At 35.7% G+C, this 27,635-nt stretch overlaps 7 protein-coding genes, 2 long non-coding RNA genes and 1 pseudogene across 11 annotated transcripts in view; 4 read left to right on the top strand and 6 right to left on the bottom strand.

Moving 5' to 3' along the window:
* LOC104717917 lies at positions 810-1,424 on the top strand (the record flags this gene model as incomplete). Its single annotated transcript, XM_019230540.1, is given in 2 exon segments — positions 810-1,017; positions 1,176-1,424. Coding segments are annotated over 2 exon segments (264 nt in total), but the record flags the coding sequence as incomplete, so codon positions are not given.
* Positions 1,557-3,889, bottom strand: LOC104717918. 2 transcript variants are annotated; one of them, XR_756318.2, is made up of 3 exons: positions 3,222-3,889; positions 2,143-3,111; positions 1,557-1,973 (listed from the first exon to the last, which is right to left on the bottom strand). It is a non-coding gene; the product is annotated as an uncharacterized LOC104717918 (long non-coding RNA). The 2 variants fall into 2 exon arrangements; XR_756319.2 differs by having other exon boundaries at positions 3,238-3,889.
* On the top strand, positions 5,449-6,545 carry LOC104717916. Its single transcript, XR_756316.2, has 2 exons — positions 5,449-5,749; positions 6,293-6,545. It is a non-coding gene; the product is annotated as an uncharacterized LOC104717916 (long non-coding RNA).
* LOC104717915 lies at positions 7,700-8,732 on the bottom strand. Of its 2 annotated transcripts, XM_010435560.1 has the most exons (3): positions 8,667-8,732; positions 8,093-8,439; positions 7,700-7,986 (listed from the first exon to the last, which is right to left on the bottom strand). In XM_010435560.1, the coding sequence occupies exons 2-3, from the start codon at positions 8,424-8,426 to the stop codon at positions 7,886-7,888; spliced, it is 435 nt and encodes a 144-aa protein (XP_010433862.1). In that variant the 5' UTR covers positions 8,427-8,439; positions 8,667-8,732; the 3' UTR covers positions 7,700-7,885. The 2 variants fall into 2 exon arrangements, with proteins under 2 accessions (XP_010433862.1, XP_019086084.1); XM_019230539.1 differs by lacking the exon at positions 8,667-8,732 and having other exon boundaries at positions 8,093-8,591.
* Positions 10,383-11,612, bottom strand: LOC104717913 (annotated as a pseudogene).
* On the top strand, positions 12,985-15,164 carry LOC104717912 (protein trichome birefringence-like 24). Its single transcript, XM_010435559.2, has 3 exons — positions 12,985-13,326; positions 13,826-14,118; positions 14,226-15,164. The coding sequence occupies exons 1-3, from the start codon at positions 13,110-13,112 to the stop codon at positions 15,006-15,008; spliced, it is 1,293 nt and encodes a 430-aa protein (XP_010433861.1). The 5' UTR covers positions 12,985-13,109; the 3' UTR covers positions 15,009-15,164.
* On the bottom strand, positions 16,435-17,581 carry LOC104720153. The gene is made up of 4 exons (XM_010438110.1): positions 17,339-17,581; positions 16,951-17,017; positions 16,644-16,721; positions 16,435-16,508 (listed from the first exon to the last, which is right to left on the bottom strand). Exons 1-4 carry the CDS (start codon positions 17,579-17,581, stop codon positions 16,435-16,437), a joined length of 462 nt encoding a protein of 153 aa, XP_010436412.1.
* Positions 18,036-20,545, top strand: LOC104717910 (high mobility group B protein 6-like). Its single transcript, XM_010435557.1, has 8 exons — positions 18,036-18,475; positions 18,858-19,270; positions 19,354-19,459; positions 19,546-19,611; positions 19,696-19,866; positions 19,946-20,031; positions 20,122-20,206; positions 20,298-20,545. Exons 1-8 carry the CDS (start codon positions 18,146-18,148, stop codon positions 20,409-20,411), a joined length of 1,371 nt encoding a protein of 456 aa, XP_010433859.1. The 5' UTR covers positions 18,036-18,145; the 3' UTR covers positions 20,412-20,545.
* On the bottom strand, positions 20,413-21,932 carry LOC104717911 (probable WRKY transcription factor 53). Its single transcript, XM_010435558.1, has 2 exons — positions 21,320-21,932; positions 20,413-21,204 (listed from the first exon to the last, which is right to left on the bottom strand). The coding sequence occupies exons 1-2, from the start codon at positions 21,691-21,693 to the stop codon at positions 20,622-20,624; spliced, it is 957 nt and encodes a 318-aa protein (XP_010433860.1). The 5' UTR covers positions 21,694-21,932; the 3' UTR covers positions 20,413-20,621.
* LOC104717909 (probable polygalacturonase) overlaps positions 24,644-27,635 on the bottom strand; it is a 6,635-nt gene continuing 3,643 nt past the window's right edge. Inside the window, exons 2-6 of the mRNA XM_010435556.2 lie at positions 26,450-26,570; positions 25,992-26,166; positions 25,834-25,904; positions 25,102-25,581; positions 24,644-25,015 (exon numbers count right to left, since the gene is read on the bottom strand). Coding sequence (XP_010433858.1) covers positions 24,858-25,015; positions 25,102-25,581; positions 25,834-25,904; positions 25,992-26,166; positions 26,450-26,570 — 1,005 coding nt within the window. The 3' untranslated portion in view covers positions 24,644-24,857. The remainder of the gene's footprint in view (positions 25,016-25,101; positions 25,582-25,833; positions 25,905-25,991; positions 26,167-26,449; positions 26,571-27,635) is intronic.

Raw genomic sequence — 27,635 nt, 5'->3', positions numbered from 1 at the left:
ATTTTTTTTTTTTTTTTTTTTTTTTTTTTTTTTTTTTTTTTTTTTTTTTTTGTAGATTTGTGTTTCCATGTTTTATTTTATATCTTTGACAAAATCAAAGTATATCATATGATTCTACATTTTTAGAAATGGTCATCAAAGAGGAGAAATGTTATGAATGATATTATATGTATAATGTGAATGCTTATATTACATATGGCTTATTAGTAGATTCTAAAAGGTTTTAGATGAGTTAGTCTCAAAGCTAAATTATCGTATTGTATTCCTATATTGTATAGGTATCATGTGGGATATGATTGATAAGAGAGAGCACAATTCTCCTAATGTCTCTAGTTCATAACAAATTTTTAATCAATTTTTATAATAATGAGTCGGTTTGGTATTTAAACCATTTCAACATATTGAGCCAAATAAATATCTAACGGGCCCAAAAACTTGCTAACTAGGTTGGCCCATGGACAGCCCAATAGGAGTCTATGTAAACAATACTTAATAATAATCACAAAGTCTCTTGATCCAGCGCCGCGTCTCTCACCTTGTCATCATCGCGTCTCTCACCATGTCCACCAGATTGTTCCCGGAGCCCACCCATACCAGAGCTTACTGTAAGATTCATCTCTTGCTCGAAATTGATTATGATGTATGATCGGGGGATCTGTCTAGCTAGTTCCTCCTAGTATATTTTTGTCATCGATCAGGATAATTAAATCTGTAATTTTTTTTTTATTTTTTTTTTGGCTGATCTTGTTCGTAAAATTGGTTGTTTAAATTCGTTTCCTCGTTTCTGGTATGGCAGATCGTGACACAATGTGATATGGGAATGGGAGGATTACGCAACACGAGAAAAATTCAACCCTCGTTCGTTTAAGAAGAAAGTCAGATCATCTCTCAAGAAGGACGGTTATATTGTCGGGGACTTGTCCATCTGGATTTACGCTCCTGAGAATACATGGTTGACTGATATGCAATCGCAAGACATATTTTATCACGCTGGGCTTGAAGTCAATCCCCTTAAAGGTATATATGGTGATCAAAAGTAGTAATATTCCTTCATTCACTTTTTATATTGATGTACGTTTGTGATATTCCAGGGGATAAACGTACATGTCACTTTTTATATTGAATGTACGCTTGCTCGAAATTGATTATGATGTATGTTCGGGTTTAATTTGAAGAAGAACCTGACTCTGAATATGATGAAGGAGAAACTGCCTGTGATTGTGAAGAATGACTTAGCTGACTCCGAATCGAAATGTCCATCTCTCGAAGGACACTCATCAACAACTACCTCTGAAATGCCTGTGGATTTGTAACAATTTATTCCTAGCTTAAAAAAAGGCCTGTGTATTTGGAATTAATAGTATCTCCCCAAGTCTAATACTATAAGTTTATATAATCTGAAAACGTGAAGACTCGTTGACATCTCTGGCATCGTTGACATGAAATTATGGTGATGGTGGACACTCTTGTTTTCTGAATAATGGTATAGTATAGTTTAATTAGTAAGGGAAACTAGTGAACATGTTTTATAGTTAAAGGGAAGACATATCTATGTGTTTTTTTTTTTTCTAGTTTCTAGCCTGTAAAATCAACAGACAATTTAGTGTGCGATACCATTGGATGTAATTACAGATCTTCCACAATTGCTTTTTCAACATCAGCAATGGCCTAAAGAAACACAATCAATGTCAGCCTATTCATTCCAAATTAACACCATACATGTAATTAAGTTGTAAGCTTATAACATGCAATGGTATGTACAAGCAATATTTTCATAATCGTAAAATCAAAAGGCATCAAGGAACAGCTAAACTTACACTCTCCAGAACAAATATATATTCTGGCCATCTGGAAATGATAACGTGATAGTCTTGAATGGTTTCGTTCAGCCTCTTATACATTTCATCAACAAATGGAGTTGTTGAATGTTGTGTCCTGACTCCAGACCATTTTACCTGCTCGAATGACAGTTCCTAATAATTTGATACAAAGAAGTTAGTTTAAAGAACGTGAGCCAAGGGAAACTAATTTTGCTTCTCCATATCTTTGATTTGAAAAAGAAGGAAAAAGAAATCTGAAGGAAACCTCACAAAATATCAGTATACATATATACCAGAATATCAAATCATCTCAACAACTCACCTAATTAATGTTCCAGTTGGAAAGATCACGTTAAAAGTCCGCAGTTGCAATCACAAGCTCTACAACTGTTGGCCAGAGGGCGGACATGCAACAAGGAATGCTCGAAGTCTCTATTTCAGAGATCAGTGCTATATATAGACGCTGAGAGCAGGTTTGGAAGTTCAAGAAAACTGCATACAAAAAAATATAACAAACAAAGGGGCAATCAACAGCTGCAGGAAATTTAGAGTGTTGTATACAGTAGTTAACATAGCCATGAAGATCCCATCTTTAATAAAATTGCTAATAACAACTTAACAAGTCTAAAAATCAACAACCATATATAGTAAGATAATATTTTCTGGTTAAAAATCGCTTAGTACGAGAAGAGGCTACTGTTGTATGAGATAAAAGCTTTACAGTTTCTCAAGGAAATGGACTGCTTAAGTGTCTCTTATAGTATACTACAAAGAAATGCCAAATCCACTTACAGAGCCGAAATCAGAAGAGATCAGATCACCAACCCAACTAAAATATTAATGGCTGCAGTTATCATCAAAACTTGCTGGATAGTCAATATATATATAGAGCTGGAGTTTGCCCACAAGTTGATGTTCTGGCTCACGAAAAACAGACCACCAGCAAAAAGTTTCGAAGCCTCTATATGTTTTCTTCACTATTAGAAGGCATTTGAAACATACTACCTAATTACAAAGGCAAGTAAAAGGAAAAGCACACGCCCAAAATCCTTCCCCGTCGGATCAAGGATCTCAGCAATCAGATCATCAACAATCAGAAATAAAAGCAACAAGAACCAACTTAAAAAAAAAAAAAAAAAAAAGATTTGAAGTTTTTAGTTTCAAAACAAAACTTCCGAACTCTTAAATTGATTCAAGATCTTGATCACATATATATGAAGGGGTCCTGATGTGATGAGTTACTGTGCCATTCATTGCTTTCTTTCTTCATCGTCACTAAGCATTATCACATCTGCGTAGAGATTTGGTCAAAGAACAACAATAGAACATATATGGTTTAGTATGTCTAAAGCCAAAAACACAATCAGTCAGTGACACAAAAGCAAAAAACACTTGAATCACCTTCTTTTGTCCCCACCTTAGGTTTCTTTGCAGGTCTTGCACTACCTGAAGCCACACCGGTATCATCAACAGACATGATGAATTCGAGATCCTTTATGACGGTCTCAAGCTTCTTCTGCATTTCACCAAACTTGTTGCCCAACTTAGCAATCTCCTCCTTCCGCTCCAATTCTCGTCCTTGCTTTTCCACAATATCATCAATAGTGACTCCATGCGTTTTCTCTAGAAGCTCAAGCGTTTGGATTAGACTTCTTTCAGAATATTGTACTCAGCAATTGGAACAGTTTCGGACGATTTGTTGTTCCTCTTGTCCGATTGGTGGTCGCAACGACTAGACATTGTTGTCTTCAATCACAACAACAACAACAAAAGTCTGCAAATTTAAAGAAGACGCTCTACATCTATCTATCTACAAAACCCTAAAGCTCAGATCTTTTGTTGACCAAACTAAAGATGGTAGAGACAGCTCACAAGATTTGGTCTTCCTAAAGCGGATTCCTATCATTTTGTCCTAAACCCACACCCGGAAACGAAATAAACAGAGGAAAAAAAGGGATCTTTCCCGAGAAAAGCTTACTCGGAAGAGAAAAAGCGTCGATCTTTTTCTCAGTTACAGAGAGCTCGGCGTCGATGATAAGCGACAGAGATGGAATTGAGTCCTATATAACACACAGAGCGGGAAAATGCAAAACGAGTGTTAATTAGAGCGTGTAATTAATTAGTCTTATCCACTATAATCATATTTAGTTTATTCTTCACCACTCATTAGCCAAGCGGACCCATCCCCATAATCACCTACCACAAATATTTATTACATACCTAAAATTCCACAAAGTTTTATTGATTCAAGATCTTGTTCAAAATTCTCTACAAATGCTGTCATATGCTCTCATTTGAAGCATTTGTCAAGCATTTAACTCTAAAATATTAATATATATTAACATAGTTTTATATAATTAATTGATTTTGTAAAAATTATTAAAAGTATAATATCATAAAAATTAATTTATTTGTTATAAAATTATAGTTTAATGTGTTATATTATATTATTTTTTTTAGAAACAGCTTAATAGATTAGCTCAAAAGAACCAATTAAAAATATTGAAATTAAAAATGTAATATAGACATAATGTTTTATAAAACAATTATAATATATATTAATTATTTTGTAATTAATGTGTTCTATTATATATCTAGATTTTTAAAATTTCTTAAATTACAAATATAATATAAATATATATATATAACAATTTATAATATTTCTTAAATGTGTGAAAATATATTTTAAATATTATATAATAATGAATGATTATTAATTTTTCTAATTAACCACATTTAAATTATATAGATTTAGTTAATATTATGGAGAAGTTGAGTGATAAGTTATTAACTTTATATTTAATATATTATATTACTAAATATATATAATTTAAATTTAATATCTTATCTCTTTCATATGCGACGTCGAAAACACTTCCATAGTAACTGATAAGCCACCCGACTTTGTAGACCATGTTCAAAATTCTCTTCGAACAATTGATAAGAGATTTCACTTGACTGCAAAAAGAGTCATAGTAGGCAATCAGAATCTCGAGTTTATCGGAGATAATCGAATTAGTTTACGAACAATGAGTTTCAAGCTGATTGATGCACATCATAGGAAGAGGATATGCGTCGTATGCAAAAAAAGTGGTTTAATCATCAAGCAATAAGCACTATCCTTACCAAAGGCCTTTTGATGTGGCTGACCTGTTGATTTTACAAGAGATACTAAAGCAAGTTTTCGATAATAAGTTGGTTATATATGTGATTCAGATTTTACTGACTTAGTAAAAGTGTTGAAAGTTGTGGCTATAAAATACTTTTAGATATTTACATAAGAAGAAAATCAAGCTATAGTAGCGAGGGAGATCATGTATTTTTTTTGGGATTTGATGTACACTAAAACAACAACACCAATCAACGATTTTGAAACATGTACATGATATGTTTTAGTTCATAATAATACTTTAATCACTTTTTATAATAATGAGTCAGATTGGTTTTGCAAGCCAAAAAATCTAACGGGCCCAAAAACCTGGCCCATGGACAGCCAACCAATGATTGACAACCCTTTAGGAGTCATATAAACCCTTCTTAATAATAAATACAAAGTCTCTCGATCCAGCGCCGCGTCTCTCACCTTAATAATAAACTAAGATTTTGCTATTTTGTTTTGGTTTTTTTGACAAGGGCTTTATTGAATAATTGAAACTGGGCTTTATTCAGGCGCATTAAAAAACTTGCGTTCTTTTTATGGACATCGTCCCGTGATCGTGGTTGATCCGTCTCAGCGGAAACATCTCTCTCGCTCTGTCTCTCTCTCTCTCTCTGTCTAGGGTTTATACATTTCAATGGAAAAACAGAGTCCCCAACCAGTGTGTGGCCAAGAAGCTCTCAATCTTCTGAATTGCGTCGCGGATTCACAGTTCAATCAAGAGAAATGTCTCCGATTCTTGCAATCCCTCAGAGAATGTGTTCTCTCAAAGGTTAGTCTTTTAATATATTATTTTGATATCTATTGACTGATCTACGAGTTCTATGTTAAATTCTTTAAGCATAGTTAGTTATTAGCAATCATTACCTCAATCTAAATCTTAGTTTTAACTTTTAAGCATTTGGAGTTTTTGGTATGTAAATTATGAAGGGGAACTAGTAAACATGTTTTATTGTGATTTGTTACAGTCTGTGAGTGATTTGTCATAGACAATGTGTCTGAGCTTTAATACTCTTACTCTGGACCAATGCAATGAGATGATCCTTCTATGAAATGGTTGTTAGTTTTTTTCTAAGAGGTGTCTGTATAGCCCATAAATGGTAGGAGGAGTCAGTTTTGTCTTTCATTTCATGATCTTGGTCTATGGTTTTCTCCTCTTTGTTTCTTTGAGGGTTTATAACTTTTATATGTCTGACTCCAAACATAGATCCTTGCTTCATCTCGTTTTGAGTGCAAACTATCGAAATCTTTCTACTTTCCATTAACGTTTTCTTTTTTGGCTCTCTGTTTTTGATGTCAATGATGAATGTTTCAGAAAGTTAAGAATTTCTCGATACCGGGTCAAGACCATGTCTCTGAGGGAGCAGCTTCAGCTACAAAGAAACCTTCATAACCTTCTTCTGTTCCTATTTTTCTTGTATCTTTTTGAGTTGTAATCACATAGTTGATTTGTCAGTTCCTATTTTTCTTGTATCACATATTTCTTGTATCTTCATAACCCCTCCCTCAATCAATGGTTTGTCAGTTCCGACCTTTGTTATAATCTCATGAGTACGATTCGGGTCTTACTGTTTAACACGCCTCTGAATTCATCTTAGAGGAATAGATGTGTATGCCAAGACCTTTTAGCCATTTTCAATGGCGCTCCGGTTATAAGTAACCGAGAAAATCTAGCGTTGGCAGAATTATTGGTTGCCTGCTGTCGGAACCTATCGGCTCTGGTGAGTCAGGCTTTAGCTTATTTTCCATCTAGGATCTTCGACACACTCGTATGACAGGCTATTTCAGGTTTCAGTTTCTTCTCCTCTCCGTTTGAGTCTTATGGAAGGCCTATTATTGGCAATTTAAGTTTTTTGCAGCATTACCTTCCCTCCAAGTGCCTTGGATCTTGGATCACGGGACTTTGGTCTTGTCCAGCGTGTGACCCCCCTTTTCAGGGATTTGCGGTGCATGTTCGGAATTTAAAAACCGCGTACGTTCTTATGCAACGCTGGCGGCAATGGTTTATCAAGATGGCGCGGCAATGGTCGGTCATCCATCACCATGAGTGGCCTCACATTACGTGGGAACTCTCTATCTTTAGGACCTATGGTCCCCTTTGTTTATCTTCTCACCATTTTGGTTGTAAGTCAAGCTTTAAAGCTTGTGGACAATGGCTGTAGTTTATTTTTCCTCCTGTGTAAGTTTATTGGTGTGCTTGGTTTCCATTCAAAGGAAGCTTGTAATCCTTTAAATTATATAATGGAGTTTTTGTTGGCAAAAAAAAAAAAATCACATAGTTGATTTATTGTAATGCCTCAGGACTCAAAAGTTGGGTCATGTCACGTTTTCCCATTGTTGTCTTGTGTGTTGAATACTAACATGTCACGTTTCTACGCTTGTTATACCATCTTATTTTGGCTACTCTTTGATTCTCCATCGCTAACCTGTCCACATTATTTTATACTACTGAGTGATCGACTCCATTTATAAAGAGATCATCTTTTTTTTTTATGTTCTCTGCTTTCTTTGATGTTCGGATTCTCTTACTGCTCATCTTCAGATGTCATTAAGGAACACAGCTTAACAGATTCAATCAAATCTAATGAACAAGCATGTCACTTAATTCTTATTTAACTGTTCATGAAACTAATCTTCAAGTAGATCTAAGATAGGATGGAAGCTGCTTCACTTATTACTACCTTATGTCAGGCTAAATTCGCTTTACCATACAAAGAAAATTAATGTCTTAAATCTCCAAACTCCGAGACAATAACAAGAACATGCAGGGGATATTCATAGTCATCATCTATGTAGAAATAAAAGCAACAAGAACTACCAAACTTAAAAAAGATTTGAAGTTTTCAGTTTCAACACTTCCGAATTAACACTGTCCTTCTCCAACTCCTAAATTGATTCCAGATCTTGATCACATAGGTATGAAAGGGTCCTGATGTGATGAGCTACTCTGCCTTCCATTGCTTTCTCTTTGATCCCCTTCCTCATCGTCACTAAGCAGCATTATCACATCTGCGTAGAGATTTTTGTCAAAGAACATGGTTTAGTTTGTCTAAAGCTAAAAAACACAATCAATCAATGACACACGACATATCAATAAGAAAAACAAGTGAATCACCTTCTTTTGTCTCCACCTTAGGTTTCTTTGCAGGTCTTGCACTACCTGAAGCCTCACCACCACCGTTCATCTCAGTGATATCATCATCAACAGACATTATGAATTTGATATCCGTTTCGAAGGTCTGTAGCATCTTCTGCATTTCACCAAAATTGTTGGCCAAATTTGCAATCTGTTCCCTCCTCTCCAATGTTCGTCCTTGCGTTTTCTCTAGAAGCTCAATCGTTTGGATTAGACTCTTGTTCTCTATCACCAGACGCTCATACTTGTCTTTCAGAATATTGTACTCAGCAATTGAAACAGTTTCGGACGATTTGCTCCAACGACTAGACATTGTTGTCTTCAAGCTAGATTAAAAACAAAGACACAAATCACAACAACAACAACAAAAGTCTGCAAATTTAAAGAAGACGCTCTACATCTATCTATCTACAAAACCCTAAAGCTCAGATCTTTTGTTGACCAAACTAAAGATGGTAGAGACAGCTCACAAGATTTGGTCTTCCTAAACCCATACCGAAAAACAATTATAAAACTGGGAAAAAAAAGAGAATCTTTCCAGAGAAAAGCTTACTCGGACGACAAAAAGCGTCAATCTTTTTCTCAGTTACAGAGAGAGTCAGACGAGAGCTCGGCGTCGATGATAGAGAGACTAAGAGACAGAGATGGAATTGAGTCCTATATAACACACAGAGCGGGAAAATGCGAAACGAGTGTTAATTAGACTGTGTAATTAATTAGTATTAATGTATTATCCACTGAAATCATATTTAGAGTAATCTTCACCACTCATTAGCCAAGCGGACCCATCCCCATAATCACCTACCACAAATATTTTATTACATACCTAAAATTCTACAAATTTTTATTACATACCTAAAATTCCACAAATTTTTAATTACATAAATATATTTACTAATTTTAGTCTGCAAAGAGATTTGGTCAAAGAACATATTTAGTATCGAAAACACAAAATTAGTATAGACTATCAAATTATGTGAAGTAACTTTTTTTTTTTTTTTTATGTGAAGTAACCTTAGTACGTACCATCATTTGATAAACTCTTGTTCACTTCAGGTTTCTCTGCAACTTTTGTAGTACCCGAAGCCACATTGTTGCATCTCTGTTTCTTCAAGCGACCTTGAAGTCTTATATCCTCTTTCTGGGGGATGCTATAACCATAGATTGAAAGAGAAGTTAAGGTAAGGAAAAGAAGCTTCTTACCAAATCTCTAAAAAAAGGTTTGGCCATCTAGCTAATAAGATGAAAATGTTACCACTAGGTCAAAACTCTAGAGCTTCTGACCAGCACATAACCAACTAACAGTTGACTGGGGTTGGTCCAGCAAAGAATATTTTGGTTGAACATTTATATACTTGATATATAACGTGATAGTCTTGAATGGTTTCGTTCAGCCTCTTATACATCTCATCATGTCCTGACTCCGGACCATTTCACTTGCTTGAAAGACAGGTTTGTAATGATACAAAGAAGTTAGTTTGAAGAACGAGAGACATGGGAAAATACTTTTGCTTCTCTATTGCTTTGATTTGATAAAGAAGAAAAAGGAAATCTGAAGGAAACCACACAAATATCAGTATCTCAAGGAAACTGAAATACAATGCGCAGTCAAAAACAACAGAAAACCAACAAATCAAATCATCTCAACACCCTTACCTAATGTCCCATTTGGAAAGATCACGTTAAAAGTCCGAATTTGCAATCACAAGCTCTGCAACTGTTGGTGCTATATATAAAGAGAGCGAACATGCAACAAGGAATGCTCTATGTCTATTGCAGAGATCAGTGCTATATATAGACGCTGACAGGTTTGGAAGGTCAAGAAAACTGCAAAATATAACAACTACAGGGGCAATCAACAACAGCAGGAAAATTTTACAAGAGCTTTAAGTGTTGTATACACATCTAAACATCTCAATCAACATAATATTTGATAACATAATGGCACATGAAAGCAATAGTACGGGCGATGCTATAACCATAGATTGAAGGAGAAGTTAAGGTAAGGAAAAGAAGCTTCTACCAAATCTCTAAAAAAAGGTTTGGCCATCTAGCTAATAAGAGTACACAAGTCTATCTATTGTAAGATGAAAATATTACCACTAGTTCGAAACTCTAGAGCTTGTGACCAGCACATAACCAACTAACAGTCGTTAAGGAAACACAGCTTAATAAAATTAACTTTGACGTTAAGCTCACTGTCATTAAGGAACACCACTTTATTCTTATTAACTGTTTATGAAACTTATCTTGAAGTAGATTTTAGATAGGATGGAAGCTGCTTCAATTACTACCTTATGTCAGGCTAAATTCACTTACCATACAAAAGAAAAGTTAATGTTTTAATCTCCAAACTCGGAGCCAATAACAAGAACATGCAGGGGATATTCACAGTCATATATGTAGAAATAAAAGCAACAAGAGAAGTTTCCAGTTTCAACACTTCCGAATTAACACTGCCCTTCTCCAACTCCTTAATTGATTCCAGATCTTGATCACACATATATGAAGGGGTCCTGATGTGATGAGTTACTCTGCCTTCCATTGGTTTCTCTTTGATTTTCTTCTTCATCGTCACTAAGCATTATCACATCTGCGTATAGATTTGGTCAAAGAACATGGTTTAGTTTATCTAAAGCTAGTAAAACAATATCAGTCAGTGACACACAACATATAAAAAGAAGAACACTTGAATCACCTTCATTTGTCACCACCTTAGGTTTCTTTTTTGCAGGTCTTGCACTACCTGAAGCCTCACCCCCACCCTTCTTGTCAGTGATATCATCATCAACAGACATGATGAATTCGAGATCCTTTTCCACGGTCTCAATCTTCTTCTGCATTTCACCAAACTTGTTGCCCAACTTAGCAATCTCCTCCTTCCTCTCCAATGCTCCTTGCTTTTCCACAATATCATCAACAGTGAAACCATGCGTTTTCTCTAGAAGCTCAAGCGTTTGGATTAGACTCCGTTCTCTATCACCACACGCTCATACTTGTCTTTCAGAATATTGTACTCAGCAATTGGAACAGTTCCCGACGATTTGTTGAACCTCTTGTCGGATTGGTGGTCCCAACGACTAGACATTGTTGTCTTCAATCACTTCAACCTTAAACCTAGATTAAAAACAAAGACACAAATCACAACAACAACAACAAAAGTCTGCAAATTTAAAGAAGACGCTCTACATCTATCTATCTACAAAACCCTAAAGCTCAGATCTTTTGTTGACCAAACTAAGGATGGTAGAGACAGCTCACAAGATTTGGTCTTCCTAAAGCGGATTCCTACCATTTTGTCCTAAACCCACACCCGGAAACGAAATAAACGGAGGAAAAAAAGGGATCTTTCCAGAGAAAAGCTTACTCGGGAGAGAAAAAGTGTCGATCTTTTTCTCAGTTACAGAGAGAGGAGAGCTCGGCGTCGATGATAAGCGACAGAGATGGAATTGAGTCCTATATAACACACAAGAGCGGGAAAATGCGAAACGAGTGTTAATTAGAGTGTGTAATTAATTAGTCTTATCCACTAAAATCATATTTAGAGTAATCTTCACCACTCATTAGCCAAGCGGACCCATCCCCATGATCACCTACCACAAATTTTTAATTACATAAATAAATTTCCACAAATTATAAAGACATACATAAATTTTAATTTGCAGTGAGATTTAGTCAAAGAACATATTTAGTATCGAAAATACGAAATTAGTATAGACAATATTATGATATAGACCGGTGTAATGTTGGTTAAGTGTTGGTTTACTGGTTTACTTGTAAACATCAGAAGTAAATAATCTGATGTATCACATCTATGGTTAACGTTTCTGTAACAAGCTTTTACATTGAATGAAGTGTTTCTCTCTTTTGATCTTCGGATCTTCTTCTTCTTTGTGTTGTTAAGCTCGATTTATCTTTCCGGTGTATCGAATTTATTAGACAAATATCAAAATCAGTCAAGTACCTTAGTACCATCTCGTTTAATACACTCTTGTTCACTTCAGGTCTTTTTGCAACTCTTGCAGCACCCCCGAAGCCACATTCTTCATCTCTGTTTTTTCAAGCGAGTGAGCGACCTTTAAGTCATTATCCTTTTGGACGGTCTTGTTCTGCTGCCACATTTCACCACACTTATTCTGCTGCCACATTTCAGTCTCTCCCTTCGCTACCAATGCTTATCTCTGCTTCTTCTCACCTCATCTACGAACATGAAGTCGTGCGTTTCTTAATCAGGCTTTCATGCTCTCTCCAGACTCTCCTACTTCTCTTTGAAAATCTCCAAGTGGAACAGTTTCAGACGGTTTGTTGTTGCTGTTACCAAACTCCTAACCAATCATTAACCAAGAGGCCCAACCCCTTCATCACTTGGACACTAATTATTACAACTAAAGCTTTTTGGCCTTTCCTTGTTTTCTACTCTTTCGGTGTTAATTACACAAATTATTGTCTCTTTCGGTGTACATATCAAATGTATTTATAGTATGAGATATTGATCATAAATGTCCAAAAAAAAAACACTAATTTGGAAAAAGATGTATAACAACAACTTATTCATAATCAAAATTATGCCATTAATTAAATCGTTAAAACACTTACAATCTTATTAATTTGTTTAATTAACAACTCTAGACACTAATTCCTTTTGTGTTTAGCAAATACTATGAGCACAGTTTTCAGATGAATGTACTCAATTTCGTATGTAACATTTTTTGTTCTAATGTATAGCAATATTTCTTTTATAACGAAAAAGCTTTTTATGAGACTAGATCGAACATTCTGTCATATAACTCCTGCAGTCTGGTGAATTGTGATATAATCAGAAAGATAGATTAATACGTACTTATACATTATTCGACTATATGGCTCTTTTTTTAGAAATGTTCGAATGATTTTATATCATAAAATAAAGAAAAGTCTTGAGCTTTGGTCGGTCGAATAAACATAACACACATTAGTACATTACCAAAGACAATATCTTCTTCTTCTTGTTGTTCAGATGAAGCTCAAGTGGAGATCAGTCTCCATGAATCATAAGAATGTGCTTCTCATCAAGCTCATCTCCGCTATTCTCATAACTTTTTTTGCTTTCCGTCTCTTCATTCTACACTCCAGTGAGTTTTCTCCAATCTTTGCGTCGGTCACCGGAAAATTCGAAGCTCGGTTACTGCCGCCGGTGGTTCTCGTGCCGGAAAACGAAGATCTAATTCCTCAGGGTAAGATCAGTTACTAGTTAGACAGCAAAAGTATTTGACTTTTTATGTGAATTGTCCATTGTGTGTTTGACTCTTTGTGTCTAAACTCTAAACCTTGTTTAATGAGCATATATAATTATGAGATCTAGGGGTTTTGGATCTGCAAGATCTAGACTTTTGTTTAAAGGGTTTTATGAATTGTGGTTTATATAAATTGAAAAAAAAAAAAAAAGGAAGTGATGATGATTCATGGATCTTGTTAATTCAAATGGTTTGATTCTTCTTAGCATTTTAAAACTTGTTGTGATGATTTGTATCATTGGCCTCTTAAATACACATATTCATTTTTTTTTTGGCTATGTTTTTGTCAGTTAGAATTTAAACATTCTTTGATAGTGTGAGCTCAATAAGTTGCAATGTTCTGTGATTAGTGTTACAACATTTTTGATTCAAAGTTGATCTCACATGTGGCTGATAAAAGAGGTTTTGCTTTTCTTTGTTATATTGTTAATGGAATCAGATATTGAAGTAGAGAAGTGCAATCTTTTCGCCGGAAAATGGATTCCAGACTCATTAGGACCAATCTACACAAACAACTCATGCGGTTCGCTCATCGACGGTCACCAAGACTGTATCACCAATGGCCGGCCTGACTCAGATTTTCTCTACTGGAAATGGAAGCCTCATGACTGTTTGTTACCACGTTTTGACCCTCTAAGATTTCTTCAACTTATGAGACATAAATCTTGGGCATTGATTGGTGACTCCATATCACGTAACCACGTTGAATCTCTACTTTGTATGCTCTCCACGGTACGATGCTGCTTACTATTAAATTCTCTTTGTGGCTTCATAGTTTTCACTTGCCAAGTTCGTTAAATCTGTTTTTTTTTTTTTTTTAATTTTTGGGTCTCTCAAAGGTTGAAGTACCGGTTGAAGTGTACCATGACAAGGAGTACAAATCCAAACGATGGCATTTCCCTCTACATAACCTTACTATATCCAACATTTGGTCGCCATTTCTTGTACAAGCCGCTATTTTCGAAGACTCAAACGGTGTCTCGACCGCTTTAGTTCAGCTACATCTTGATAAACTCGATGAGACATGGACCAGTCTCATGCCTGGCCTCGACTATGCGATTATCTCAACGGGTAAATGGTTTCTTAAATCCGCGATTTACCATGAAAATGCAAAACCAGTCGGTTGCCATAACTGTCAGGAGAAACCTCACTTGAAAGAGTTAGGATTCGACTATGCTTATAACGCAACGCTGAGGAATGTCATGGACTTCTTAGCTGGGGAAGGTAACTGTAAAGGCACGGTGTTTTTCCGGACTTCGACTCCTGATCATTTCCAGAACGGGGAGTGGCATAGTGGCGGGACGTGTAAGCAAACAGAGCCGGCGAGTGATGATGAAGTTGAGATTAAAAATGTACATAAGATACTAAAAGATATTGAGATTGGTCAGTTCAACAGGGCGGTTAGAGAGAAGACTGATCAGAACGTTGGAAATCTAAAGCTTTTGGATTTCACCGGGATGTTGCTGACCCGACCAGACGGTCATCCGGGTGCGTACCGACAGTTCAGACCGTTTGATAAAGACAAAAATGCGAAGGTACAGAACGACTGTCTACATTGGTGTTTGCCTGGTCCGTTTGATTACTTGAATGATGTTATATTGGAAACCATAGTAAATGGCTGAACCGGACCAACACATTGCTAATGGATCAACCCGGAAGAAATTGAAAAACCGGTTCTCTCGGGTTACATAGACTTAATACTGTGCAAATTTGTGTAAAATTTGAACAAAATGTAAAATTGTGTAAGAAAAAATTGATATTGGTTATTAAAAGCTAGCCGGTGGAAATAATTTGTTTTCCCGGTTTTGTGAAATCATTTTTTTTTTCTGTTTACAAATACTAGATTTTCCGGTTTGAACTCGGTTTAGTTGTCATTGAATACTGAACCCACCCACCATCCAACTTGATTTGACTATATCAATGCTGTAAGGGCATGTGCATCGGTTAGGACTGATATTTGGTCCTTCAAATATTTTATTTTTATTTTGAGAGTTTCTTAAGTTTTGTACCAGCATTGGTGTCCTTTACAGTTGGTCTCCTGGAAAAAATAATAGTATTTTTAATTTAAAAATTAATTATTTAAATAAATATGTAAAAAAATATTAAAGTTTTAATTAAAATAAAACATATAACATTAATATTATAAACATAAGAAAATGACAAAGTGAATCTGAAAATTTCATCAAGAAACTAATAAATCTCAACATTTCCATGGAAACTACAAGCACCTAAAAGAGTTCCCCATACAACAGTGTCTGGTTTCATTGGCATTGTTTTGATGAGATCACATGCTTCTTCCAACTTCCCAACACGTCCCAAGAGATCGATCATGCATCCGTAGTGCTCTAGCTTTGGCGAAACCTTGTGAACTTCCTCCATGGACTTGAACAATTCTTGTCCCTTCACTACCATCCCACCATGAACACAAGCTAGCAGCAACCCGACAAATGTCACTGCATCTGGTTTTTCTCCTTCTCGCTAAAGTACCAATAGAAAAATCATAAGTGTTAGAACTCTAAAGAACAGAGGAATCAACATGCATTTGAACTGAAGAAGAAACAAAACAAAAAATGCTCACCAACATTTGTGAATAAAGCTCAAGAGCTTCGTTGTGTTTCCCGTGAGTAGCTAGACTACCAATCATTGAGTTCCAGGAGCACAAATTTCTCTGGTTCCCAATTTCATCGAACAAACGTTTCGCTACATCAATCATTCCACATGTTATCTTATTACAAACCTTTGGTAGCTTATACCAGATCTTTCCTGAAACAGAACATACCTCAGTTATAAGTTTAAGCTGATGAACATAGTCTTTCCCCGGGAATAGAGGCTCCCCTGTCATAATCTCAGCAAATATGCAACCAACAGACCAAACATCAATCGCATATCATTTCCAGAGTTCCTATAGATATAACAGAAGTAGCCAATAGCCATATTAACACAAATGATGTCAATAGCTTAGTAAAATAAGTGGGAGCGTCGATGTTTGGAACATACATGAGTTCAGAGAGACCGCATTTCATATCCTTCTATGCTAAAGTCGCCCTCTCAAGCAATTTCTTGCTCTCCTTTTTCATTAAGTCTGCAGACTAGTGTTTGACGAAAGAAGAATCTTCTTGGGCCTGTAAGCAGTAGAACAACAGAAAATCAGATTCAAACAAGACACATCCAAGTAAAACAGATGTAATACTATTTGGATGCTCCTACGCAAAGGAAACTTGTAAGTTGTAAAAGCGATAAGAGAGTAGAGGTTATACCTCGCATCAGAACAAGACTAGCAGCGACACCAATCCCAACAGCAGCAGCTGGATGCTCTTTTGCGTATGTCAATTCTTCTGCAAAGAAAACAAAACCAGCAGAGGATACAATCAATAAACCGTGACAACTCTAGTGAATCATGCGAGGAAGATTATATAGTTTCAGATCACTATAAGATGCACTACAAGTACATATGAAGGTTTTTAGGCAAATATCTGTTATATGATTATATAACAATGGTTTGATCTAAAATACTAGTTCCTAAGCACTACATTAGTCTACAAGTATAATTTGGCTGCAAGTTACCTGTTACTTTGCTGAAGAAAGCATTCTCATAGGTCTTATATTGAGTCAAAGCATGTGGAATGAAATCCTGCAATTTCAGAAACCAAAAAATCAAAACTACAACAGGATTGTACGGGAGACGGAAGACACAAATGTAGATAGGGATCACTGCCACTAAGTTGTAATGCTATTATTCAACAAGAAGATTTCACCAAATGAACAAAAAACTTAGCACCATGACAATACATAAAAACGTCTAATCAGAGCAAAACCTGTTTTGAATCGAACTCATTTCAAGTAATTAAAGCTTATGAGATATTGAATTCCAAATCCATGCTTTTGTTGCTAATAAGAATCTCGATTCATAAGAAACGTCATGGTGAACAAAAGAGAGAGAGATTTAACAAACCTGTATAGAGCGGAAATGAGAGTTCGAGTTTTCACGGAAGGAACGAGCAGAGCGCATGGCGGAATCCGTCGATTCCTTCACCGTATGTTGGAGATCACCCACCCATTTCTCCGCTTCTCCCATGGCTTCCCCCACCGAATCAACAACTCCGATCGCTTTATGCTCAATCGCAGCAGAAACAGTTTCATTCGCGATCGCTGGAGCCGAATCTTCGGTAACGCCGGTTGCTTCGGTTTCGCTCATCGTCTCTGATTTGCCTTTTCTGACACCCGAGACAAACGCTACGCTTCTTCTTTCAACTTGAGAACAGAAAAAGAAAAAGAAAAAAGATGAGATTTTTTAAACGCCGCCACGTGTTGTGAAGGACGGACGAAAATACGTCCTGTTTGTAGATACGTCCCATTCATAATTCATTCATTTTGATTTAAATTTAACATTTTAATTATGTGGGACGGAAGCAAAATACGCTGATGTTCATGGTCTAATAAAGTGATAAAGTTAAACATTCTTCAAAATTAAATAAATAATTCCTTAAAAAAAAAGAAGAGGATAATGAAAAAATATTCTCCAACTGTTCAAAATCCTAAAAAAGTGTTAACAAATCTGACATCGGACGCCAAACAAGTATCAAATCCACAAAATTATTTTTTTTTGAATTTTGAATTATATGACCGTTGTGCGTTTCTTTCTTTATAACCCCCCCCAATAGATATTTTACAGAGGCTCCACCTAAAATCACACAATCCCTAATTTCCGAAATCTTCTTCTTCTCTCTCTATTGCTTTTTTTTCCTTCTCCGACTTAGAAATGGCTTCAACCGCAGATCCAGCACCGACGAAGAAACCGAGGAACAGTAGGAAGGCGTTGAAGCAGAAGAACGAGATCGTGGAGACGCCACCAGCGCCTGTCTCCGCCAAGGGGAAACCAGCGAAGTCGTTCGAGCAAGATCTGATGGAGATGCAGGCGATGATGGAGAAGATGAAGATCGAGAAAGATAAGACGGAGGAGTTGCTTAAGGAGAAAGACGAGATCCTTAGAAAGAAGGAGGAGGAGCTTGAGACCAGAGACGCTGAGCAGGGGAAGCTTAAGTTGGAGTTGAAGAAACTTCAGAAGATGAAGGAGTTCAAACCTAACATGGTATAATCTCCAGATCTATAGCTTTTGGGTGTCGATTTTGGCTAGGTTTTGTGATTAGATTCGAATTCGGTTAGGTTTTGGCATGATAGTCCATTTCTAGATCTGGATTTTGGATATTGATCTCATCTGCTTGAGTTCTTTGATTAGGTTGGAATATATCTGGCTAATATGCTGATTCCGCTTGTGTAAATTGATCTTTTGTGATTTTGGATTGATAGAAGTTTCGTCAAAGATTTGAGATGAGTCGATTCATTTGTTGGTGAAGCTTAAACGTCGCAGAAATGTTCATTTCATTTGACTGATTGCTTTGCACACTTATCTGTTTGGTGATGGTATCTGGTTAGCTGATTCGAGAGTGTTGTTGTTTGTTTTTGCTCTTCAGACTTTCGCTTGTGGTCAACCATCTCTCACACAGGCTGAGCAAAAAAAGGCGAATAAGAAGAAGAAGAAGAAGGATTGTCCTGAGACAAAGCGACCATCATCATCGTACGTTTTGTGGTGTAAAGAACATAGGGCTCAAGTCAAGAAGGAAAACCCTGAGGCTGACTTCAAGGAGACTGCGAACATCCTTGGTGCTAAATGGAAGTCTCTTAGTGCTGAAGATAAGAAGCCTTACGAAGAGAGGTACCAGGTTGAGAAGGAAGCTTACCTCCAGGTCATTGCTAAGGAGAAGCGCGAGAAGGAAGCCATGAAGCTTCTGGTAGATGACCAGAAGCAGAAAAATGCAATGGAATTGCTTGATCAGTATCTCAACTTTGTCCAGGAAGCTGAACAGGACAACAAGAAGAAGAGCAAGTAAGAACCAGAATACCTCCTAATGACTAAATCAAATTGATCACCAATGGTGTAAACTGACTAGAGCTATTTGTGGTTTGCAGGAAGGAGAAGGACCCTCTGAAGCCAAAACATCCTGTATCTGCCTTCCTGGTTTATGCAAACGAGAGGAGAGCTGCTTTACGTGAAGATAACAAGAGCGTCGTGGAGGTAAATCTAAACACTTTAGTCCCTCTCCAGACCAGTTTTTGTCCAATTCTGAAGCTAACTTATTGCGTTTAATGGTGCTTATATAGGTTGCAAAGATAACTGGAGAAGAGTGGAAGAACCTGTCAGACAAAAAGAAGGCACCCTATGAAGAGGTCTGTTTCCATACTCATGCTTGCATTCATAGCAAAGCCATTAAGAGACTTGGAGTGACTGAATTGAAGTGTAATATTTAACAGGTGGCAAAGAAGAACAAGGAGACATACTTGCAAGAAATGGAGGTATACAAGAGGACAAAGGAAGAAGAAGCACTGAGCCAGAGGAAAGAAGAAGAGGAACTCCTGAAACTCCACAAACAAGAAGCTCTTCAACTGCTTAAGAAGAAGGAGAAAACTGATAATCTGATTAAGGTAACTCACTTGCACTTCACTCACAATAGTCCATTACCAATTCAGAGACTAACAGGATCGTAATAATTGCATTTTGCAGAAGGAGAAAGCAACCAAGAAGAAGAAGAATGAAAATGTTGATCCTAACAAACCCAAGAAGCCTGCTTCTTCTTACTTTCTCTTCAGGTATGAACTTTTACCTCAAGTTAATCCTAATCTCTGAATTGGTCTTTATGCAAAGTTTCTAGCTTTCTAAAAACAAAAAATGTTTTACAGCAACGACGAGAGGAAGAAGCTGACTGAAGAACGTCCCGGGACAAATAACTCTACCATCACCGCTCTGATTTCAGTGAAATGGAAGGTATGCAAAATCACAATTACGAGTTAAAAGAAACATTTGCTTCTTGTAGAAAAAGATGTCTGAGTGAAAACATATCATCATATATTTGCAGGAACTGGGTGAAGAAGAGAAGCAAGTTTACAACGGGAAAGCTGCAAAATTGATGGAAGCATACAAAAAGGAACTTGAAGCTTACAACAAGTCTGCACCTGCTACCAGTAGCTAGATAAAAAAAAACTCTCATATTATTGAAAAATTATATGTTCAAGTCCTGTTGAACATTTTCTTATTATGCATTGTTAGATTTGCTCTAGTGACTTTATTTAACCCAAAAAAAAAAAATGGATACAAGTTTATCTACTTTATCTTAATTCTCTCGCTGATTTCTTCTTCTCTATGGATGATGATGACTAGTGTCTTTTACAGTATTTGTTTTTTAATAATAGATGGACTCGTGTAAAAAATTGGGAAAGGTTGTGTCAATCTCGACCGTTGGATTGAACCAATCACCAACGTCAAAGATGGGAGGAGAACTTTCCACGTGGCCAAAGTCGCCGTAAGTATAAAACGGTGGCGTATCAGGGAACGAGAAAACGTCTTTACCATCGTCGACGTCAAGCCCGTCGGTTCGAACGGTTAAGTTGGATTTAAGACTCTGGAGAAGGTCCTTTGGCTTTGGGGTCGTAGTAGTAGTAGTAATGGCTGGTTTGAGTCTGGTCTTTTCTTTTTGCTTCACCGGAGAGGCTGGTGGTGGTGTGATCGCCGCTTGTGAACAGGTGTGTGCTCCTCTGTACGTGACTTCGAAAACAGTCGCGTCACCGTCCGATCTCTGGACTTGCTTCGTAGCCCAACAGTTCTGTGTGCTACGATGAGTGCATCTGTAGTAACTCCTTGGGAATTTTGCGCCCAAAATGTCTTTCTGACCATATTTTCTCCAGCTATAGACATCATCTTGAGGTCCTTCTAATCCTCTCTCTGGACTTATTCTTACTTTTTCTGACCACTTTGGTAACATCTTCCTGTAAAAATTACCCAAATTAGTATAAAGATCAGATTTATATATTATGAGTTTTTGACATAATTCAATTTGGTGAATTGAGAGAAAAACAAAAAATAAATAAATTATTGTATTACCTTTTCTTTGAATTGAAAATGTAATCTTGGCGAGGATGACTCTCGCTGGAACCTCCTCCGTCAACAAACTCTTCACTTCTCGGACTTCCGTTAATTGACGCCGGAGATTCTGGAACTCCGCCGGAATTTTTCACCGGGGCTAAAGTAACCGGCGTCGGAAGAAGCTGTACGGTCGTCGGTGAGGAGGACCAGTTAAGCAGAAGAAGAGATCTCTCGTAGGAAGAAACTATCTGCTTCACCAGAATCTCGTCCGTCTCAGCCGTAGCCGGAGCTTCTCCGAGTCGTGACTGAAGCTTCTTGGCCGCATCAAGTCCAAGAATAAGTTCGCTTAGCAATGTCTTTTGTTCCCAACTTAAGATATCTTTACCTTCCATTTTGAGTATATGATTCTCAAAATAGAATTTCAAAAAACAATTTTTTAAAAAATAAGTTAGATAGATACTTAAACAAAGAGTTCACTACGAGAAGATTTTGGTCTGAAATTTCAACAGAAAAATATAATGAGAAAGATAATATAATGTGTGTTAAAGTATGCTCAAGAATGGGTTGATATAGATTGAAGTATGGTATGTATAATGAGAATGAGAGTGTTTATAAGGTTGTGGTAAAATTGATGAGTGTGGTTTGGAATATATAAGGTATTTGGATTTGAATGTTTGAAATTTTGACCAAATGACGAACCATATCTAAATTATTTTTTTATATATAAAAGATATATTAATTTCCTTCTAAAGAGAGACAAAACTTTCAAAGTAGAGAAAAGTCTTTGATATAAGGAAAGATAGGGCCAGAGTGTAATCTATAAGTGGGGTGGTGGTAGTGAAGGTCAAAGGCTGACCAATTCAACATTCCATAATTTTGTTAATGTAGTTATACATTACTTGTATAACTGTATGTTAATCATATTTTATATATAGTGGTTAATTAAAATAACTAGACAAGACAACAAGGGTTTAAACAAATGTCCCTTTCGATGTATAACTTTTCAAAACTACGACTATGTACATGTGATTGAGATTCTCTATTTATTGAATTCCCAATGTTTATGTTTTTGGTTTGATGCTTTTATTAGTATGTATTATGACTTATGTGCAATGCAAAAACAAGTTCTATGGGTCTACGGATGATAGATATATCAGTTGTTAACATTAATAATGATATTTCTACACATTCTTTTTTTTTTTTTTTAATGTACTTTTAGCACAAAATATTTTAGTTATCGCTTTAATAATATTGGATGACATATATTCAGATTCTACTTCTCTAATTCACAAGATAAATTATATGTTTAAAGTTAGATGATCCACAAGACAAAATAAAAACATTATTTGACGAACATTATAAAAGTGTTAGTGGTACACTTTAATTATTTTTGTTTTTATTTTGTTTAATTCAAACACTTTGCCAAACAGGAAAATAAAATGAAAATATGATGTAAAACTTATCTCATTAGTTGTTTTTTTTTCTTTCTCATATTTATAAGAAGAAATGGAGTTACTTACTTATATATGTAAGCTATTGTCAAGTTGTCAACTGTGTGTAAATAAGAAATATTAAACTTGATGAGATCGTGAAATCAGTATTATAGTATGAGACAATTGGGATTAATTTGTGCAACAAAATTTGTATTATGAGTAGTTCCATTATACAGAAAAACCCAGTAATTTACAAAAAACTATGTGATGATTAATTAATACACCAAGAAAATATAATAAGGTTTTGGCTGACCAAGTCACATTCAGTTATCTCAAATAGTCATGTAGGTATGAAATAAAGACATATTGAATTCAAGTGCGCAAAAATATTTCTTATTTTAGTTGAGAGTTGAGACAAATGGCCATTAATTTAGAAAAATCTATTTATACAGAATGATATGTTTTTATTTTTATTTTAAATATAGTATATGAAAGACAGAATGTTCCAAGAAAAGAAGAGAAAAAAAAAACAGTCATGATTTATAATAAACCAAGAGTATGATAAGGTCTTTGCTGACCAAGTCCAACATCAAGCTATCTCAAATATATATAGTCTGATAAATATTCCATTCGAACTACAGTTTTTTTTTTGGTGATTAATTAATACTTTTTAAACTTTATTTGCCATCAAAAAATTTATAAAATGTAGTAGGACCACTTACTTGTATATGAAGATAATAATAACCTTTGTAAATTGTAAAGAGATAATTTATATTTATCCAAACGTTAATTGCAGCAAATTATTCATAGGTGAAGTTGACACACACGAGTGTAGTCTACAGTAATAACCACTATAGTCATATGAATCTCATTTACAGTTTCATTTACATACCTATACTTTATTTACGTTGCCCAAAAAAAAAAAACCTTTAATTTATTTACTGTGAAATTTACTTCAACGTATAGAAAACGTAATTGCCATAAACGAATTTGCTGATTAATGATAAAGAATATAGAAAAATCTAAAAGAAAAGATATTCCTAAAAAGAAAAATTAGGACAGGATTGGACCGAAGACATTTCAAACCTCTCTCCGCGTGGATTTCCCCTTTTTCACTATTGTTTTTCTTATGATTTTGTTTTTGTTTTTTTTTAAATGGCGTCACTCTCTTTGCGTCATTCAATCATTTTTATAAAGAAATTTGGATCTCAATTCATCATACATTCTTTATCTCTAGACAACAACACATAAATTTTCTAGTTCACGAACTTATTAATATAATTCACTAGAACTAACTCATGTAATTCACAAATTTATTTGAAATAGTTCACATAAGTCACTACTAGCCAATCAATATTTCACATAAGTCACTAGCCAAATAAAACATAACCCAAAATGCTTACAAAATTGAAGAACTTTCATTATTATACTGTATATCTGACTATCTGAGTTGTAAACTTTACGGCATTAACTATGGTATGTGAGTGTCAACGCTACACAACACTGTATAATTTCGTTGTATGTTTTATAAAGAATGAAATAATTATTTAATTTATTATTTGCTGCTATGCCAAAGAAAATAAGAATAGCCAATTGGACTCGTTAAAAGAGCATTTAATAAGTAAAGTAGGAAAAGGCCAATCAAACCCCTAAACACTTTATGTACGGAAAACACCAAGCTTTCTTATTTCAATTTGTTTCAAATAGTCAAACATTAGTTCACACTTTACAAAACAAACAAAATATCCTTCAACTCTTAACTTCTGTCCTCACGTATTCCATTTTTTTTTTGCACTAATAGATATAGCCAACATTTTTTTTAATTAACAAAACAATAGAATATAAACTTATATAAATCTGTTAATCAAAACTACTTATAGCTAGCTAATACACACCACCAAACTACAAATGTCATCAACTTCAGGATTTACTATAATCTTTACTCTCTGTTTTTTTAACCTCGTTCATTTTGAAATTACAATTTCATTATATAGTTTTGCCTCTTTACATCTAAACATATAAAGTACAAACATAAATATATTAATGGAGGAATTGCAAATAATGATAAATTACATTTTTTTTTTAAAGGAACCGAAGAGGTGAAAAGACTTGCTCAGAAGTTTTCAGAATGCGGAAGAACAAAAGCTAGATCCTCCAGTAGTTCTCAGCTCCGAACAAGGCGAAGGACTGACCTTTAGTGAAGTCCCAATGACATCTGAACATTTCCACGTCCGATACGTATTCAAACTTCCATGGAGATTAATCTCACTCAAACATATCCCTGTGAGAATTTTTGTTTTCCAAGTTATAAAATCAAGGAATATATGATGTATATTGGTAAACACTGAGAAATGTATAATTTCTTACCTGTAAAAGGTGAACCCTTCAGTCCCTGAATAGAGCCAGCCTTTCGAACGTTAACTCCCCAAACGTTCTTGATATGTATTCCCTTAACTACTGGAAGAGCGTTCGGGTTATAATTCGCGTCAGGGTGATCTCCAGTGTCACCGGCTATCTTGATCCCGTACTTTGCAGTATCTACGTAGACGTTAGAGATTTTGATGTTTTTGATGTATCCTCCACGACCAATGTTCGTTTTGATGTTGACCCCAACGCCCATGTTTGATAGTGTGATGTGTTCTGCTACGATGTTCTTGATTCCACCTGATGTTTCGCTTCCAATTGCGATACCAGCGAACGGGGAAGATCCTGTGATGCGCCGTATTGTTATGTTTGAGCTTGGACGGCCATAAGCGATTCCGTACTGGTCCCAACCGCTTTTGATGGCCACAAGGTCGTCTCCTGTTGAGATAAAGGAGTCTTCTATGCAGACGTTGACGCTGGAATCTATCAACCAATTTAATTTTGTTCAGATTCTTAGTATACGGCTCTGATTCAGACAGAGAACTGCCATTAAAATTTGAGTATGTCTCAAGTTTGCACACCGATGAGGAGATGAGGTACAATTCTCTAGCATGATATAGCTATTGTACACACAAAAACATATTCACGTTCTTATCTAGACATGTTTTATATGTATATAACACATCAACCAATCTAGTTAGTTGACTGAAAAAGGAGTTAAGAGTAAGACAAAACCTGGATCGATTCCATCGGTGTTGGGCGAATCTTGCGGAGCTAAGATGGTGACGTGATGTATGACAACCTCACTGCCACATATCAAAACGAGGAACAGAGTCAATACCAAAACAAGAGGAAAAGGTTAGTAACTGTATTCTGTAACTAGCTTTATATACCTGCAATAGACTGGATGGATGTTCCAGAAGGGTGAATTTTGGAAAATAACATTGGAGATTATGATCTCCTTAGAGTCCTTGAACTCGATTAGGTTCGGTCTTGTGTACTTTAGCGTTCTACTGCGCCACAAGTTCCACCACACTTCTCCTTGACCGTCTATTGTCCCGTTTTGTCCTGTGTATTTAGTGTTGCAATGAAATGTGAAAAACAGCGCTAAACATCATATCACCAGAAGGAAATGCACGGGAAACACTCTGTTCCTGGACATGTATTAGAAGACTATCCATAAAAATCATCTTGAGTAGTAAAAAACCGATTCTTAACCTGATTAGTTCATGTTTTCCTACCCTACCTGAACAATGCATCTCTCAAAGTCTTCAACCTAATATATATATTTTAACTGTGTATTATCTAGCTAAATAGATATAACTGAGAGTATAAGATGGTCCAAACTAACCAGTGATGACAACATCACGAAGACCATCACCATGAATAAAGCTCATATACCGTCCCCCTGGTAACTCCCTCCCTCTTCCATAAGACGGCAAAGGATCAATCAATGGCCAATTCCGGGTATCCTGAAGTCAACACATAGCAAAATCCAAAAGCTCACAAAACAATTCAAGAGAGCCTGCATTTACTCATAATCAAAGTGGTGTTGTCTTGATTCTGTCTTAGGCCAAATGTTATATAATCTCAAAATTGGACATAAGACACACACATACACATTGATATACACTACAGCGACAAGGAGTGGTTTTTTTCTTTCTTCACTCACTTGAAGACAAACCAAGCCGAGAATTTAATCAAATAGAGAATTGAAATTGAGGTTCAACAAATATGGCAGCATCACACTACTTTTGATCTTAGATTCTCACTAAACGACGATGGAAACCCATAACTGTCCACAGTCCCAACTATAGATAACAACACTCTAACCAATACTATAACATTACATACATTAATAAAGAATATAAATAACCAAATCTTGACAAACTTTGGAAAACACGAACGACAAAAACTGCCAGCTATGTAAACATAGACATAAGAGCACTACACCACATGGTTACAATAACGTTTTAGCCCCGAGAAAGGACCCATGATGCTTTGTACTGGACCTACCATTACCAATTCCACACCCATATTTATTACTTATCAATTATTATACGTGCATGGTTCCCCAAAACCATTGTTACATAAACTTTAATTAGACAAAACGAACTTGATTTCATTTTTAAAATTCAGATCCAAGCAAACAAGCTAAGTGAAGAACAAAAAAAAAAAAAGCAATTCTATATTTAGGATACCTTGCTTTATAAAAAAGTCATGCATAGTTGACAAATTTTAAATGAAATATCTTTCCTAACAACTTGATGATCATTTGAGTATAATTACTTACACCACTGACCACACTCACATTACTGATCTCATTGGAGTATACCATTAATCTCATTGACTAATAAACTAATTTAACTTTCAAATTCACCAAAGCAACGAATTTGTCATTCATTTCAAATGATCTCATGATACCAAAAATCCAATTTCAGAATTCAAAATTGGGAGTTAATAAGCCCAAAAGAAAATTGAAAATTAATACCTGAACAGCTTTGATAACAGCACCTTTAGCCAAGTAAAGAGTCATA

This window comes from Camelina sativa, chromosome 10 (genome assembly GCF_000633955.1).
Source record: "Camelina sativa cultivar DH55 chromosome 10, Cs, whole genome shotgun sequence".
NCBI classification, from domain to species: domain Eukaryota; kingdom Viridiplantae; phylum Streptophyta; class Magnoliopsida; order Brassicales; family Brassicaceae; genus Camelina; species Camelina sativa.
Note: the sequence above shows the minus strand (reverse complement) of the source record. Positions and strands in the feature narration are given on the sequence as shown.